Consider the following 17286-nt stretch of genomic DNA (forward strand, 5'->3'; position numbering starts at 1 on the left):
ATATTAATTATCAATTATCAAATATTTCAAATTGTGTTATCCAATAGACATGAGAACTTCGAAAAGAAACTTAAAAAAAAAACAAATAATTTTATTGTTATTTTCAATTGAGAAATGTAATTAAATATGTTATGAAATAATTTTTCTTCTTCATTTTCTTGTTTAGTAAAAATTTGGACGAAAATTTACTAAATATAGTACACAACTCTACTTTTATATATATATATATATAGTTTTATCAACTTCACTTTTATGCCACTATGACAGTTATTTATTGGATATATAATTTTGATATTTAACTCTTATAGTAGAAATAAATATAGATATATATATATATATATGTATATGTATAATGAAAATAAATATTTACACAAGCAAGGCATAAAATCCTCCGATTCGGACAAAAATTATTCTCTTATTTTTCATATTTAATTATATATATATAATATATACAAATACTACTTTCTTTCTTCTTTCTTCGGCGATCCTTTTTCCAATTTCCCCACCATTGTCGCCTACTTCAATCCTTAAAGCAAAAACGTAACCGTCAATCAATTCCACTAAATTCAAAGAAAAATCGTACTGTTACTCACTATTGCCATAAATATATACAAACCCTTGATGCCAAAGGTCCATTCACACCATGTACGCCTCCTCGCCCACACGCTTCTCTTTCCCTTTTTCTATTTAACAATATTAACTGTAAGCCTGTAATTTGTTGATTATTCTCTGTAAATGCAAAATTGCATCTATGCGTAGTGGGTTTGTTGACTGTGTGAAGGAAAGCTGGGAATGTTCTATGGTCTTGATTGGACTCTGAAGCATTTCTACCCAGTTCCCGATCCCGCTGCCTTCAGCTGTATTATTATCCTTGTTTGACGTATTTTTGAGTAAATTATTCAGCTTTCTTTGAGTCGTTGGGCGTACGTATCGTCAATTATCGTGAAGCTATCATGGATTTCTTTATTATTTCTCTGGTTTTTATTGTTGATTTTATTAGCGCTGTTTTAGTTTTGTTTTAGTGATACTTTAAACTGCCATGGAGTTATGATGGGATTTGTTTGTTTCTCTTCTGATAAGGGTGGAAACTGCGTTGTACTTGGTTATTATTTAATTACTCGGTTCATATGGTTGTTCAGGATTGTAAATGGGATTTTGATATGATTTGTTTTAAAAAAATAAGTTAAAATTGCAATTGAGGTATTTGATGTTTTATTTTGTGTGGGTTTTCATCAAGGAATTGAAATGTAAGTCCACCAAATTCCTCCCATCTACAGTCCTTAAAGAAAGCACTCCTAAATGCTAAATTACTGCATATTCTTGCTTGTCATTTGTATGTTGACAGTAAATTGGAATTTTTACCTTTTGTTGATTTGTTATTTGTGAAAGAAAATTTCTGGGCCTATTTAAAGTGGAAATTGTGTTCGTAATTGGAGATGAAAAAGGTTTTGTTATGCTATGGAAGCTGCGTTACACAGTTTATAAGCTGTTCTTTAGAATTTCCTCTTTCTTGCAGGAAGTTCTTATTCTAGCACTAAGAGATGGCAACTTTTAAGGATATTGGGATTGCTGCAGGGTTTAACATTCTTTTCGCAGTAGCATTTCTTGTAGCATTTGCCATCTTACGGCTTCAGCCATTTAATGACCGCGTATATTTTCCTAAATGGTACCTAAAGGGCTTGAGATGCAGTCCCATAAACTCAAGCGTGCTTATGAACAAATTTGTGAATCTCGACTGGAGATCATATATTAGGTTTTTGAATTGGGTTCCAGATGCACTTAAAATGCCAGAACCAGAGCTCATTGATCACGCTGGACTGGATTCGGCGGTCTATTTGCGAATTTACTTGCTGGGGTAGGTTTAGTTATCTGAAATTTTTGTCATGTTATTGTACATTAAGCATCAAATTTGAACACACACTAGGAAATTTTTAGAATCATGCATTTGATTGTTATTTATCCTCTCCAACTTGATTGTATGAAAGCTAATTGATATGCAGACTTAAGATTTTCGTACCTGTGACATTACTTGCATGGGCTATTCTGGTTCCGGTCAACTGGACTAACCACACCTTGGCTAAAGCTGGAATACAAGAAAAGCTCGAGTACAGTGACATCGACAAGCTTTCTATTTCAAACATTCCGGAGGAATCACATAGGTAGGAGTTTTTTTATCTTTGAAACAGGGAAGATTGCTGGATTTCTAAAATTTTGGCATTATCCACAATGTTGATTTTCCATTACTCCATGTATATAACCCCTACTTTGCAGGCCAAAAGCACGCTTGACCGAATTCGTAGTTGTTTGGTGCCTGTTTTAATGGGTTGAGTATCTCTGAGATTTATGATTAATACCTTAGGGCAACTTACAGGTTTTGGGCTCATGTAATTATGGCCTACGCCTTTGCACTTTGGACGTGCTATACTCTGTCAAGTGAGTATGCAAAGATAGCAGCAATGCGCTTACATTTTCTTGCTTCAGAAAGACGTCGCGCTGATCAATTCACGGTAAGATGCAAGTTTTGTTTCAGTTTAGTTTAGAATGTAGAAGGTCGCACTAAGAAAAGTATGAATAATGTGACGCCGCTAAGTGATGTGAAAGTATTTTTGCAATATTTTTTCTCGCTCTTCGTGAAAATTAGGGGGGTGTGTTATTGTTAAAAACGTACTGAAAATGCTTGAATTGCCTCATATACTAGCATATTATGCATCTTTCGAGAATCTTTCAAAGCAACATAGCGTGAGGATTAATTGCAACTTTGTTTTTATTGAGAAGCACTTTGCAGCATCCAATTGTGTTGAATTTCCGGCTTTTAGGATCTGGTAAATGTTTACGAGACTTGATCAATGAATAAGTTGTCACGATTGTCAGTTCTGATGTGTTATATGCTCAAGGTAACTTCAATTCTTTCCTGAGAAATAGGAAAAAAAGAAAGAAAGAAAGAAACAAAAACAAATCAACAAAGCATGTGCTAATCAACCCATTATCGGTTTAGGTTATTTAAGACTCAGTTATAGCCCTATTTCTTAGCTCTCGTTCGCCAGACCAACCCTCATTTGCGGTTAATTTGGAATTTATCGGTAGTGCTGAAACTTGAATTTTCTCAGGTTCTTGTGAGGAATGTGCCACCAGATGCAGATGAATCGGTGACTGAATCCGTGGAGCACTTTTTCTTGGTCAACCATCCAGATAACTATCTGACTCATCAGGTTTTCATTTATTGATGTTCATTTGTCATAACTAAAGCAGGAACTTTTGTCGAATTATATTGCAGCCGAATATATATCCCTTATTTACCAGAATGATTTGATTCATATATTGTCTGCACCTACAAAATTCTGGTCTTACTCTTCATATCTCGTGGTTTCATATCTTGCATCAGTCTTAGGATAAAAAAATTATTTTTCTTTGCCTTTGTTCATATATCAGACAATTTGTGCAGGTTGTTATCAATGCGAATAAACTTGCAAAACTGGTCAAAGAGAAGAAAGCTAAGGAAAATTGGCTGGACTATTACCAACTAAAATATTTAAGAAACCCATCAAAACGTCCCATGAAAAAGGTATTTTTATTTTTTGTACTTCAATTGTACTTCAATTTCAATGCTTTGTTTCTTGTATCATTTGTTAGAATCGTAGTTTTCCCTGCTTTTTACAATTCCTTCGATTCAATTGCTGACATGGCACCATTTACTTTCTTTCGAACTTGCAGATCGGCTGCCTTGGCCTATGTGGAAATAAAGTTGATGCAATTGATTACCAGACTGCTGAAATTAATAGGCTGTCAAAAGAAGTAAGTATGGATATTGTTATATTCTTTTGGAAGGTTTGTGAATTGTGCAAGAAAAAGTTATCACCAGGAGCAGATGGAGCCTGGATTTATTGAGTGGTGATGGTCACGATTCAGTGAATCTGGGGGTTTGAATTTTGTATATTTTAGAACATTCCATATAAAATTTTACATATTTCATGTTTTGGTCGCGAATGTCCCCCTCCTTCCTCGCTGTGGGGTCCGTCTTGAGCCTAAGCAGCAAAGCTGCAATGGTTTTGGCGTATCTCAGAAGTTGGAGCGAAGCAGTCACTGAAATCCAATGAACCTTGCTATTTTCCTTTATAAGTTATTATGCAAGTGTTCTAATTTTCTTTCTCCTTGTGTGCTGTATGCTAATTCGTTGCCAAGGACATATTTGCAATATGTTAGAATAATGGGCTTAATGAATGTAAATTAAGGAACGTAGTTGAAGGAAAAACTCGAAATGATAGCACTTGGGTTCGAACCTGGACTCAGAGCGCGCAAAAGAGCTGCCTGGGCTGTGGCCACCCAAGCGGGGACCACGCTGTCTGGATTTGGTTCGAGGGAGACACCGAATTTCCAGGCATCATGGCCTGGACTGTGGCCGCCCCAGCAGGGACCACGCTTTGGTCCGAGAGACACCGTATGACAAAGCAACATGTCCTTGCAGATCAAGACTAAATTAAAACTGATATTCGCATCAGATTTTCAGAACTCTCATTGCACTCATTTTGTCTAACTTATATTCCTTTCATACAAAAGAGATAAAACAACTTTTCTAGGTTATTGCTCTTGCGAATTACTGTGCTGTATTTGTAAGAGGAGGAGTTGTATCTTGGGAGAAGATTGTCACACATCAAAGCACCAAGGCAGGGCAAATTATTCATGAGGAGAAAGTGTTCAACACTTGCCTCAACTCATCGTCGATACAAAATTCGTTTGCCATTTTTGAAGCTTTCAAGGCATTAACTCAAACAATTTTAAGAAAAATTCTGTATACGTGATATTCCGAATTTCAAGATGGCCTCTTCATCAATTGCAACAACTACTGTTCCAATGCCACAAGGGGAAAATCAATAAAGTTCAATGGTGCAAATTTCAAAAGATGAAAACAAAAAATGTTGTTCTATCTTACAACTCTAAGTTTGGCCAGATTTTTTAAAGAGGATCATCCCACCATCGCAGAAGACGAAGTCAATCCTAAAAAGAGGGTTGCACTGGATGTATGAAACCAAAGTGATTTTTCAATGTAGGAACTATATTCTGAATGGACTGGACAATGCGCCAAGTGCAAGACCTTACAAGTACTATTGCACGAGATTCATGTGGAAGAGATGAGTCTGGGCAAAATTTTCCAAGTTGATTAACGAGAAACTCCTTTCTCTGTGGAAGAATTTCAAGAACTACTTGCACCAAAGAAATGATATTGGATTGGAAGACTTGATGGTGAGGCTAAGGATCCAGGAGAACAATCGAAAACAGAGGCAACAAGTTGGATGCAAATGTTAATGTCGTGGAGTCAAGTAACAAAGACAAGAACAAGAAGTTTGATGGGAAGCCACCACCACCACCACCAAAGAACGAGAAGAAGTTAAATGCAAATTGCTACAATCCACATGACAAATGATTGCATAAATCCAAAGAAATGGAAGGAGTCGGTGCTTTTGATTTTTCTGAAATTGATTTTTCTGCAGTCATTTTTGAGACAAACATGGTGGACAACACTAATGAATGGGGTGCTACCCGCCACATATGTTCCGATAAAGAGATGTTTTCCACTTATACTCCAGTTTCTAGGAGAAAGCTCTTCATAGGTAATTCTGCTTCGTCGGACATTCCAGGACTTGAAAGGTTGTGATAAAGATGACATCCAGGTAGGAAATGACATTGGTCGATGTGCTTCATGTTCCTGAGATAACGGAGTATCTGGTGTCAGAATCATCATTAGTCAAACATGGTTTTAAACTAGTTTTCAAGTCTAATAAGTTTGTATTGATAAAAAATGGTCATTTTGTTTGAAATCAGTATCTTGATGAGAGCCTCATCGGTTCACCTCAATTTTGATGGCAATATACATAATAATTATGTTTACTTGCTTGAGTGTTCTGATTTATGGCATGTTCATTTAGGACACATAAATTTCAATACCACGTGATGTTAAATGGATTTAAACTTATTGCTTAATAACATTGATCCATCGCATAAATGTGAAGTGTGTGTTGAACCAAAAATGACCATAACATATTTCCATTATGTTGAAAGATATATAACTCCTCTAGAATTAATTCACACCGACATTGGTGACTTAATTTTTGCAAACTAGAGGAGGACAAAAGTACTTTACAACATCCATTGACGATTGTAAAGTACTGTTATGTATATCTTTTGAGGGGTAAAGTTGAAGCACTTGATGTCTGATAGTTTTAAGATTAATGAGTTTGACAAATGTGTTAGTGACATGAGAAATTTGACAAAGTGATGTCTGATAATTTTAAGATCAATGAGTTTGACAAATGTTTTTAAATTAAAGACACATGAGAATCTTATATAATAATTTGTCTATATGTAGTGACATGTTTATTATGGGGAAGTGATCAAGACATTATCAAAGACAACAAATAAAATGTTGACAAAACATTTGATGTGAAAGATATGGGCATTGTTGATGTTATATTAATGATTAAAATCTTTAGAACTTCAGAAGCAATAGTCTTATCTCAATCTCATTATGTTGATAGTCTTGAGAAAGTTTAATGCTTTCGACTCCGCCTCAGTAAAGACGCTTTTGGACGCGAGCATCCATTTGGATGAAAATCATTGAGAATTAGTGTCCCAACTGGGATATTCCAGAATTATTAGAAGCCTTATGTACATCACTAATTATACTCAACCGCACATCGATGTACCATAAATAAGCTGAGTCGATTCAGTAGCAATCCTAGTGATGCTCATTGGAAGGCTCTGACAAAGTTGCTAAGATTTTTAAGACACCTTTGAATATGGTTTGCATTATACAAAATATCATGCGGTGCTAGAGAAATATATTGTTGCAAATTGAATTTCTGACACGAGACTCAAAATCCACTAGCAGCTATGTATTTAGCATTGGTGGTGGCACAATCTTTTGGAGGTCATCCAAACAAACTTGCATCTCTAGATCCACAATGGAATTTGAATTATAATGATACATTGTGACAGTCAGTTGCGATTGCAAGGGCGCAAAACAACATGTTCAATGGTAAGTCTCGACATATTCGTCGAAGACATATTATGGGGTACATCAATTGATCTCAAGTAGAGTTATGACTATGGATTATGTAAAATCGAAGGATAACTTGGCGGATCTGTTTACGAAAACATAGAGATCAAGTGTACAACTTGTCTAGAGGAATGAGCTTGAAATGTACAAAAAAAAAAGTTTTTTTTAGTTGTAACTCAACCTTGTTGATTGGATCCCAATATCCTAGTTAAATGGGACAACTAAATTATGAAAAATTGAGCAAAAACTCGGGAATTTTTCCCTTCTCATCCTAGACAATTAGTTTGTTGCCTACCAACTAGTGAAATTAAGTGTTATACTATTAATGATTATTTAGCTTGTAAAAAGATGAGTATTACAGGATACTCTTAGAAGAAGGCCATCTATGTAAGTATCAGGGCAGACCGCTTCAACAAAACACTTGAACTCAAGTAGTGTTCCATCGTCAAAACGGACACAGCTGGAAAAACAAATAAGAAATAGTAGGGAAATTATCATGCAGATATTGTTGTCTGGTTTTACACAAAACGTCAAGAAGTTCAAGACATCAAGTTTACTTCATGGCCTGGTAAATCCGAAGTATTTTGCTATGGAAGGTTCAAAGCGAAAAACCACCTGATGCGATAATTTTTCATGTAAACTCTCTTTTCGACGTCACGTGCATTCATGCATCATTTTCATTCATGTGATGGATTGTTGGAATACTAGGCTTAATGAAATTAAGAAACATGGTTGAAGGGAAAACTCGAAACAATAGCACCCCGGGGTTTGAACATGGACTCAAAGCGTGCAAAGGAGCTGCCTGGAAGTTTGAACCCGAACTCAAAGCGTGCAAAGGAGCTGCCTGGAAATTTATGGCCTGTGATGGTAAAGGCAGCCATCCAGCGCCCGTCGCACTGATTCATGAACAAGCACGTTCAATTTTCGAGCTTTCAGACACCTTTGCATCCTAACGGTGTCTTACAATGGTTCTTTCATGTCCTTTGGTCCAAGAGACGCACTGTATGACGAAGCAACATGTCTCTGCAGATTGAACACATTAAATAGAGCATCATCACGAAATAAAACTGATTTTTTAACTACAAAACACAATATTAACCCGTCACCATCAAAATAAACTCATTAAATTTTGAATGATGGGAAGACAGTGAAGCGAAATGGATATATATGCCATATGATATTGTGGTTTGGTCATAAGAAACCTGTTATGAAGAAAGCCGCAAAGGGCTTAATATTCTCTCTCTTTTACGATCACCCTAATTATTGAATATCAAATGATGAAAGAAATCCCTGACTAGATGAATATAAATTTTTGATAACATCGAATGTGCTTTTAACAAAATATACGATTTCCTATAAAATCAACCCCAATCCAAAAATTTCAAGAGCTTGGGAAAATGTACCATTCATTTGATGACATTTTTCTTTTAAATTGCGACCACATACACTGAAATAGATAAATAGTTTTGTATGTTCTTCCGTGATAATGCACATTTGTCTTTTTCTTCCCTATGGCAAATTGATTTGCTAAAACTTCTTTCTATAGCCTAAGTATCATATTATGCAGATAGCTGAAGAACGGGAGAGGGTAAAAACTGATGTCAGCTGTATCATGCCTGCGGCATTTGTCTCATTCAAAAGTCGGTGGGGTGCTGCTGTTTGTGCACAAACACAGCAATCGAGAAATCCAACTTTGTGGATGACAGAGTGGGCTCCAGAGCCGCGTGATGTCTATTGGAACAACCTGGCAATTCCATACGTGTCGCTCTCTATTAGGAGGCTTATTATTGCTGTTGCTTTCTTCTTCCTTACATTCTTCTTCATGATCCCAGTTACTATTGCCCAATCTTTTGCCAATATAGAGGCTCTTGAAAAAAGGGTGCCATTCTTGAGACCAATCATTGAAAGGTGATTTTAACCAATTAGAATTATTCAGTCGTGTAAAATTCACGTGTATTGTTCTTGTTCATTGGTTATTGATTCTATGATTTATTTTGCGCATCTTATTACTTTTTGTCTAAACACTATTGTTGCGTGTATCGATGTAAAATCACATTATTTTACACATGACACTTTCTCGATGGCAATATTCCTTTTGATCTATGCGTTTTTGCTCGATTTTTTAGTTTGTTTTGCATTTTTTATCTTGTTCTATAGACACATATGGCTACTTGATATTGTGCGTGTATTGATGTAAAATCACATTATTTTACACCTGGCACTTTCTCGATGACAGTATTCCTTTTGATCTATACGTTTTTGCTCGATTTTTTAGTTTGTTTTGCATTTTTTATCTTGTTCTATAGACGCATATGGCTACTTGATATTGTGCGTGTATTGATGTAAAATCACATTATTTTACACCTGGCACTTTCTCGATGGCAGTATTCCTTTTTATCTATGCGTTTTTGCTCGATTTTTTAGTTTGTTTTGCATTTTTTATCTTGTTTTATAGACGCATATGGCTACTTGATATTGGTCTCCATTTCAATTTTACTATTAACAACCCATATGTATTATAGAGGTTTTCTCAAGGGTTTAATCCAAGGATTATTGCCTGGGATTGCTTTAAAGATTTTCCTCATTGTGCTTCCGACAATTCTGATGATGATGTCCAAATTCGAGGGCTTTCTGTCCATATCGTCTCTGGAGAGGAGATCCGCCACAAGATATTATCTCTTCAACTTTATAAATGTTTTCCTTGTAAGTGTAATAACCGGAAGTGCGATGGAGCAACTCAATAGTTTTCTCAATCAGTCTGCAAATGAGTACGTACTTCCATATATAAACTACACTCCCTTTATTTTTTTATATTCAGATTGTTGCGAGTAATATTAATGTGTATATATAGTCTTTTTTTTTGTTGTGACAAATGGTAAAGTGTGGCAGATTAAATGTTTAGAAGATTTGACCATCATTTATAGTAATTGATACAGGGATATGGGATTTGGTCCTAAAATGGGTACCAATGCTAAGGTCATTGTTCAATTCCAATTTAGTATCTAGTTGTCCAATTGTGTTGGTAGGTATTGCTGGGAAACGGTAATCGGTATTATTATCTTGTGTGGGACGACGATCGAAATATTTCGTTTAGGCTGCCGCAAAGGTTAAATAATTTAGTTGTACCGCTAGCTTCAGCTGTAGATTTCGGTTCAGTGGCCAAGGTCCTTGTGTTCAATTCGAATTAGGAGTAAGTTGTCCAATTTTTGACTGAGATGGTTGAGAAATCCTGTGGAACGACAATCAAATATATGCTTTAGGGGCTGCTGCAAAGGTTAAATAATTTGAGTTGTACTGTTAGTTTCAGTTGCCGGTTTTGGTGCATTCAATTTTGTGAAATTTGGTGTATTTTTACTCAATTTTTATGTCGTTTCTCATCTTCAGGATTCCAAGGAAAATAGGCGCTGCAATCCCCATGAAAGCGACTTTCTTCATAACTTACGTAATGGTCGATGGATGGGCTGGTGTGGCGGGAGAAATTTTAAGATTGAAACCGTTGATATTCTACCATATAAAAAACTTCTTTTTGGTGAAAACTGAAAAGGATCGAGAAGATGCTATGGATCCAGGGAGCATCGGTTTCAACACGGGTGAACCACAGATACAGTTATATTTTCTTCTTGGCCTTATCTACGCTGTGGTGACACCAGTTTTCCTTCCGTTTATATTGGTGTTCTTTGCCCTGGCATATGTCGTATACCGTCATCAGGTGAAAGTGCACTTGTTCTATCCTCTTCTGTAGCTTTCTATTTCATAAACAGTTTGAGCTAGATCATTTCGTGTACGCTTCAATTCTCAAAAATGAATTCATGTAGGGGCTTGACTTCGGTTTTGGCCTAGAGTCGGAATTCGAAATTGGTCTACGATGTTCGAATTCAGTATCATTCTAATGAGACAAAGCTCGAAATATGGCTATAACCTCCAAGCTCATCTGAACAAAATAATTTTTGTTAAATTTAATTCAAATTTTCAAACACTTGAATATATTTGAATCAGTTTGAAAAACTAGTGAATTAGGCAAGCCGAACACCTGAAGATATCTGAAATGCTTGTGTCCCTGTTTCTTTTGCAGATCATCAATGTGTACAACCAAGAATATGAAAGTGCTGCTGCATTTTGGCCAGACGTCCATGGCCGTATAGTTTTTGCTCTCGTCTTCTCACAGATAGTTCTAATTGGATTAATGAGCACCAAAAAGGCCGCTCTAACTGCCCCTTTCCTCATCGCGCTCCCTGTTATGACCATCTCATTCCACTTGTACTGCAAAGGCCGATACCAATCAGCTTTTGTTAAATTCCCTTTACAGGTTAGAATGACTTTTAACTTTTCCTTCCCGATTCATGATTCTTCATTCATTCGATATTTTCTCGGGATTCCAGGAGGCAATGACGAAAGATACATTGGAACGTGCCAGAGAACCAAACCTGAACTTGAAAGGCTATCTCCAATCCGCTTATATCCATCCAGTCTTCAAGAATGATGAAGATGAAGAAGAAGACATCGATTCTAATGGGAAGTTGGATGAAAGTGTGCTCGTACCTACCAAACGACAGTCTCGTAGAAGTACACCAGCCCCCAGCAAACTCAGCGGGGCGTCCTCTCCTGAAAAACTTGACATCTAGACAGCAAGAGTTTTCGAGCAATGAATGGTTCGGCTTTCGAATTTGTATGAGGAACACCTGTTTCTTTCCCGAGGTTTATCGCGGTAGAGTCGTTCTGCTGGTGGCTAAAAGTTTGTTTATAGGAAAGATGTTGGATGTGAATAGCCTGCCGCCACGAGCTAAGTATGTTATAACCTGCATGTAGTTAAAACTGCTTGTGGAAATTGTCGTTGATTTTCTTCGTTTCACTATTTTATTATTTTGTTTTAACATAAATAATTTTGGTGAGTTTTTTTTTAATATTCTCAAATTCGTGAGGCTTTTTTTTAATATTTTCAATTATCCTTACACCAACTTATCAGTAAAGTAAGTCTTTAATGCAAAATGTTTGTACAATGGATATAATGAATTTTCTTAAGCAGCTAGTTATGGTCGTTTATTTTAGTGAACAACTCTTATTTTATTTGTTTTTTAAAAATACATTATTTCATAATTTTAGTTTATTTCTCAGTATTTTTCAACAATTATGATACGATTTCATTTAAATATAATTAATTTAGTTATAAAAAAATATTATATAGACGTCTTAACATGGGTCAAAAATTCTGAGATACTTAGAATAATTAATTATTTTAATGTCATTATTGTCAATTTTTTAAAATATCAACATCATCTCAAGAAGTATTTTATTTTCGTTTAATAAAAAATATTGTAAAAATCTATTTTAGTAAATTTGTGTATTCTCTTTTTTCAAAATTTGTAAAATTATTAGAGTAGGTCTCTTGTGAAACTGTCTCACGAATCTTTATTTGTGAGACGGATCAATTCTACCGATATTCACAATAAAAAGTAATACTCTTAGCATAAAAATAAATATTTTTCATGGATGATCCAAATAAGAGATCCATATCATAAAATACGACCCGTGCGATCGTCTTACACAAGTTTTTACCAAATTATTAAGGTATTTTATTTAATCTTTATCCAAACTTTAAAATTTTTAATGATTATATCATTCTTAATATAAAAATTTATTATAAAAAATAATTAAATTAAAAAAATAAACACAAAAAATATCATATATATTGCATGCAATTTAAATTAATTAACGAGAAGATGGGTGATGTCATAGATTGTTAAATGATAAATAAATGAACCTTACAGAAAAATAATCAGATTGATTTAAAGTTAGTGTCTCCCATTCAAAATCCAAAAAGAGACGGATTATCTTGTGAGACATGTAACTTTGTCCGTATTTACAATAAAAAATAAATATTTTGACACAAAAAATTAATATTTTTTTATAAGTGACCTAAATAAAAGATTTGTCTCACAAAATTAACACATGAGATCGTTTCGTATGAATTTTTATGATATATATCCGTATGTATGTATTGGGGTTTCGGAATTCTATTCTGATTTGCATATTTATCTCATTAACTTTAATGTCTTAATTAGGTCTAGGATGATTTATTCATGAAAAAATTTAAATAGGCTCGTTATATTGATTGGTAGCTGGTAGATATGAACTAATTATAAATACTTTTTTTTATAACTATTTAACTAATTATAAATACCAGTACTATTTTGCATTGTGTATTTGTATAGTTGATTTTTGTGTGGATAATTGTCTCTTTGGTTTAGTTAATTATTATTTGAAACCATGGACAATTATATTGAAAATAGTGACTGTTTTGTTATGATTTGTAATTATTTTTGGAAAATTATGTAATTTTTTTTAAAAAAATTATGATGCAATTATATTTAAAATGTTTGTAATTTGCATATATAATGCGTAAATTTTAAAAAAAAATTGATGGGCTATGATAATTATAGATAAGTTATAAATTTTATTAAAGTAGGTTGTTACGTTTTTTTTTTATTTAATCAAAACATATTATTTTTTAAGTTGGTAATTTATTTTTGTAATAAGGGCGTGAATAAAATTTTTTTGTGAGAAATATAATGATATTTCACTAAAAAAAATTAAAATTAAAATAATATTGTTTAATTGTTATACTAAAACTACCTATCACCAAATGAATTATATTTTGCTCATTATGTAAATTGATTTGTATTTATTTAAATCGATAAAATGGAAAACATCCATATAATTTGAATGACAGATCAATTTTTATTTTTAATATGACATAAGGTATCAACCCAAAATTTAAAGGCTACCTAAACTGCATTAAATTATTTTAATTATGAAATGCGATTCATCTACACTTCAAGAAAAACACAGATTAGAGACCAACAAATCGGTCTTTATTCGGTATCTAAAGCAAAATAGAGACCGATTAGGGACTGATTGGGTTGGTATCAATAACCTTGATCGCTAAATATGAGAGACCAGTACGATTAATCGGTCTCTAAATTAGTGACCACGTTTACTTCATCGGTCTCTAAAATAAAGACCGAATTATTATATGCTGTTTCTACTTTAGATACCGACTAATTAAAGTTAGTCTCTAATATAGAGACCGGTAAAGTAATTCGGTCGCTATATTAGACACCGATGAAACACAATCAGTCTCTAAGTTAGAGACCGAATTTATGAAATCAGTCTCTAATTTAGATATTGTTTTTCCTCCTTCAGCCTCAATTATTTACACCAATCCAGGCACAACACAATATGCGAAATCAATCAATATAACCCTCCAAAAAGCACAACAAAATATTAACATCAATACAACTATTTCAAGCCACAACTTATCAACACCAAAATCAATACAAATATTTATACCAACTATTAAAGTGTCAAATATCAAAAACAAATGTCAATTCATTCTACAAAATGTTCAACCACTTCCAAACATTTCCAAGTCAATCCAATCGAAACTCAAACTTTAATTACTGGGACGGTGTCTAAGGAGCTTGAGTCTCATCAGAATCTATAATGGGTGAAGAAAAGACTGGAAAAGCAGAAAGACGGTCTAGTGTTTGAGAAAACACAATACGAGCCATAAATTCACGTATCTTTTCCTCCAATTCAGTAACTCGAGTCTTCAAATCTGCATTCTCTGCCCTCAACTCTTGTATCTCAACACATGAGCTACTTGGACGAACCCTTCCAGTAGAAGCAGACATCGCATGAGGAAAGGCAACTTTTGCTTGTGAGCCAAGTCCATAAATGCATCTTTTCTTCATCCCTCCAACAACCTCGTAATATATGTCGTTTATAGCATCCTGTGATGGAGTATGTGGCTCCTCCCCCTTTGTAGTAGCTTGAGATATCTCGGAAATTCTTGTGGTCATATTATCCTATGTAAAAGAAAAAAATTTCAGCAAGTACAATTAAATCCAACAGAAAAAGATGAGTTTTTAGCACTCAAGTTTTGAAAATGGTGGAACTATGTTATTTACTGATAACTTTTTAATGCTTACATCTATAGACTGAGATCGAGCATCGACAAATGTTCCATCCTTGTGACGATGTGTAATTCGAAACACCTCCCAACAATCAGCTTTTCGTTTTAAATCCGCTTCCTGCGCAAACAAGTTCAAATATGCTAAGTTCGTAATATTAACGAATGAAATATATTATTTGAAACTCATCAATTTCAAAGTATGCTCAATTATAGAGCGTGATCCGGTCGTGTGCTTAGTAACTCCAGTGTCTGTGCCAGCCACCTCACTATTTTTGTTATTTTTAGCTATCTCTGATTTTTTTTTTTCCATTTTACCCCACTCCAAACAATCTGCCATGCAGCCCATACATTAATAGGAACTTGGGTTGGCGGATGAATCCTTTTTCTCCATTTGTACAATAGATTTTTGTACAGTTGTTGACAATACAAATTCCATGTTGATTTAAATTGTTCATCTTCCCCAGGTTGCCATGTATATATCTTCTGCAGTGTTTAAACCAATAGAAACAAAAAAAAAATTATCATTGTTCTACTATTATTATTAATATTTAACTTCTTACCAAAAACTCTTTGTAGTAAAAATATTTTCCGTCTTCATCTAAATGTCCCCATGTATGACCAGATGCATACTGTCGTAGTTTAAACTTAGAAGTGATATATGCAGAAACCCTATGTCCATGAGAAACAAAACTGCAATAAAAAATTCATCAATATTTAAAACAGGAAAAAATGAAAATGAATTGAATATTATAACATTTAAAGATAATAAAATACTTATTACTTTTTCAACAAAAAAAATACTTACTTATTACCCACTACTCTAAGCTCAATCCGATTTCCAACTTCTTCTTCTGCAATGTCAACCATGATGATGTCTGCAAAATACAATCTTAACACAAACAATTTTGAAATATTACTCAATCACATAAAAAAAATACATCATGGACTTTTAATATGAAAGTTGTTAGACAAGAAATAAAAGTAAAATAAAAATATCATAGTTCTCTATCATACAATTAAATCGTCATCATAATCTATATCATAATCATCATTAATTTCCAAGTTATCATGGTCTGACTCTATTATTACTTCAATCTCATTATCGGTAGACATCTCTTCATCATCTAATTCCTCATAAGTAACGCTTACATCTACAAGTAACTGTGATGTAGTTTGCACTTGTGAATCAAGTGAATGTCCCCCTATTTCCTCATTCTGAAAGGCATCGTTGGGGAGAATGAAAATTTTAAGCAACAATGATACTTCAAAAAAAAAAAAATAGAAAAATAAATATTTTATGAAGTACAATCTAACTAACTTTATGAAAGTTTCAACTCATCACAGTTGAGGAGAATGTATGTCCTTGCTGCATGGTGTTCTTTGTCATCTAACCATCTAAAAATATATGCACCAACCAGACGGTCTATCAAGGAATTTAAAAATCAAAAACATGTTTGAGTCTATCGGTCGAGCATCATCAGAATTTCGGGGGGTCTTACGATGTCTAGTCTTGACACTGTCAGCAACATAATAAGCACAGAAAGAAGATGCTTCTTCAACCAAATAAGCATTACATATTGACCCCTCAACCTTTGCTTTATTACGAACATTATTTTTTAGCCTCCTCAAAAAACGTTCAAATGGGTACATCCATCTATACTGAACATGACCAGCTAGTCGTGCCTCATAAGATAAATGAATGGGGAGATGCTCCATTGAATCAAAAAAGCTCGGTGGAAATATGCGCTCGAGTTTACAAAGTACAAGAGGAATGATTGTCTCTAAGCGAACCATGTCAGCTGTTGTAATGACCCTCGACGTCAAATCTCTGAAGAACATACTCAATTCAGTAAGTGCCTGCCAAACATTATTGGGAAGTAGGTCATGGAAGGCTATTGGAATAAGTCTTTGCATGAATACATGACAATCTTGACTCTTCATTCCAAATATTTTCAATTTGTTCATATCCACACATCGAGCCATATTTGAGGCATATCCATCAGGGAATTTGATGTCTTTCAACCAACTACACAATGCCTGCTTACTTTCTTTTTCCAATGTGTAACATGCCTTTGGAAATTTTTTGGATGTTTCATCCTGGTGCAACTCTGGTCTGCAACACAATTCTTTCAATTCCTCACGGGACTTTGATGTGTCTTTCGTTCTTCCCCAAACATTCATCGCAATATTGAAAATATTATCAAAAAAATTCTTCTCAACATGCATCATGTCCAAATTATGTCTAATTAGCAGATCCTTCCAA

The 17286-nt window shown here is 34.3% G+C and overlaps 1 protein-coding gene and 1 long non-coding RNA gene across 7 annotated transcripts; one reads left to right on the top strand and one right to left on the bottom strand.

Moving 5' to 3' along the window:
- Nucleotides 1–471: 471 nt before the first annotated feature.
- LOC142532809 (hyperosmolality-gated Ca2+ permeable channel 1.2-like) lies at nucleotides 472–11920 on the top strand. 6 transcript variants are annotated; one of them, XM_075639325.1, is made up of 12 exons: nucleotides 472–702; nucleotides 1517–1855; nucleotides 2001–2159; nucleotides 2372–2507; nucleotides 3108–3209; nucleotides 3443–3562; nucleotides 3712–3792; nucleotides 8619–8959; nucleotides 9574–9819; nucleotides 10436–10760; nucleotides 11124–11357; nucleotides 11431–11920. In XM_075639325.1, the coding sequence occupies exons 2-12, from the start codon at nucleotides 1542–1544 to the stop codon at nucleotides 11671–11673; spliced, it is 2301 nt and encodes a 766-aa protein (XP_075495440.1). In that variant the 5' UTR covers nucleotides 472–702; nucleotides 1517–1541; the 3' UTR covers nucleotides 11674–11920. The 6 variants fall into 6 exon arrangements, with proteins under 6 accessions (XP_075495440.1, XP_075495432.1, XP_075495449.1 ...); XM_075639317.1 differs by having other exon boundaries at nucleotides 472–645; XM_075639334.1 differs by having other exon boundaries at nucleotides 652–890.
- A 2396-nt stretch (nucleotides 11921–14316) lies between these two features.
- LOC142537957 (uncharacterized) lies at nucleotides 14317–15890 on the bottom strand. Its single transcript, XR_012818616.1, has 5 exons — nucleotides 15836–15890; nucleotides 15584–15713; nucleotides 15207–15506; nucleotides 15040–15137; nucleotides 14317–14916 (listed from the first exon to the last, which is right to left on the bottom strand). It is a non-coding gene; the product is annotated as an uncharacterized LOC142537957 (long non-coding RNA).
- Nucleotides 15891–17286: the final 1396 nt, after the last annotated feature.

Source organism: Primulina tabacum, chromosome 2 (genome assembly GCF_025594145.1).
Source record: "Primulina tabacum isolate GXHZ01 chromosome 2, ASM2559414v2, whole genome shotgun sequence".
NCBI lineage: Eukaryota > Viridiplantae > Streptophyta > Magnoliopsida > Lamiales > Gesneriaceae > Primulina > Primulina tabacum.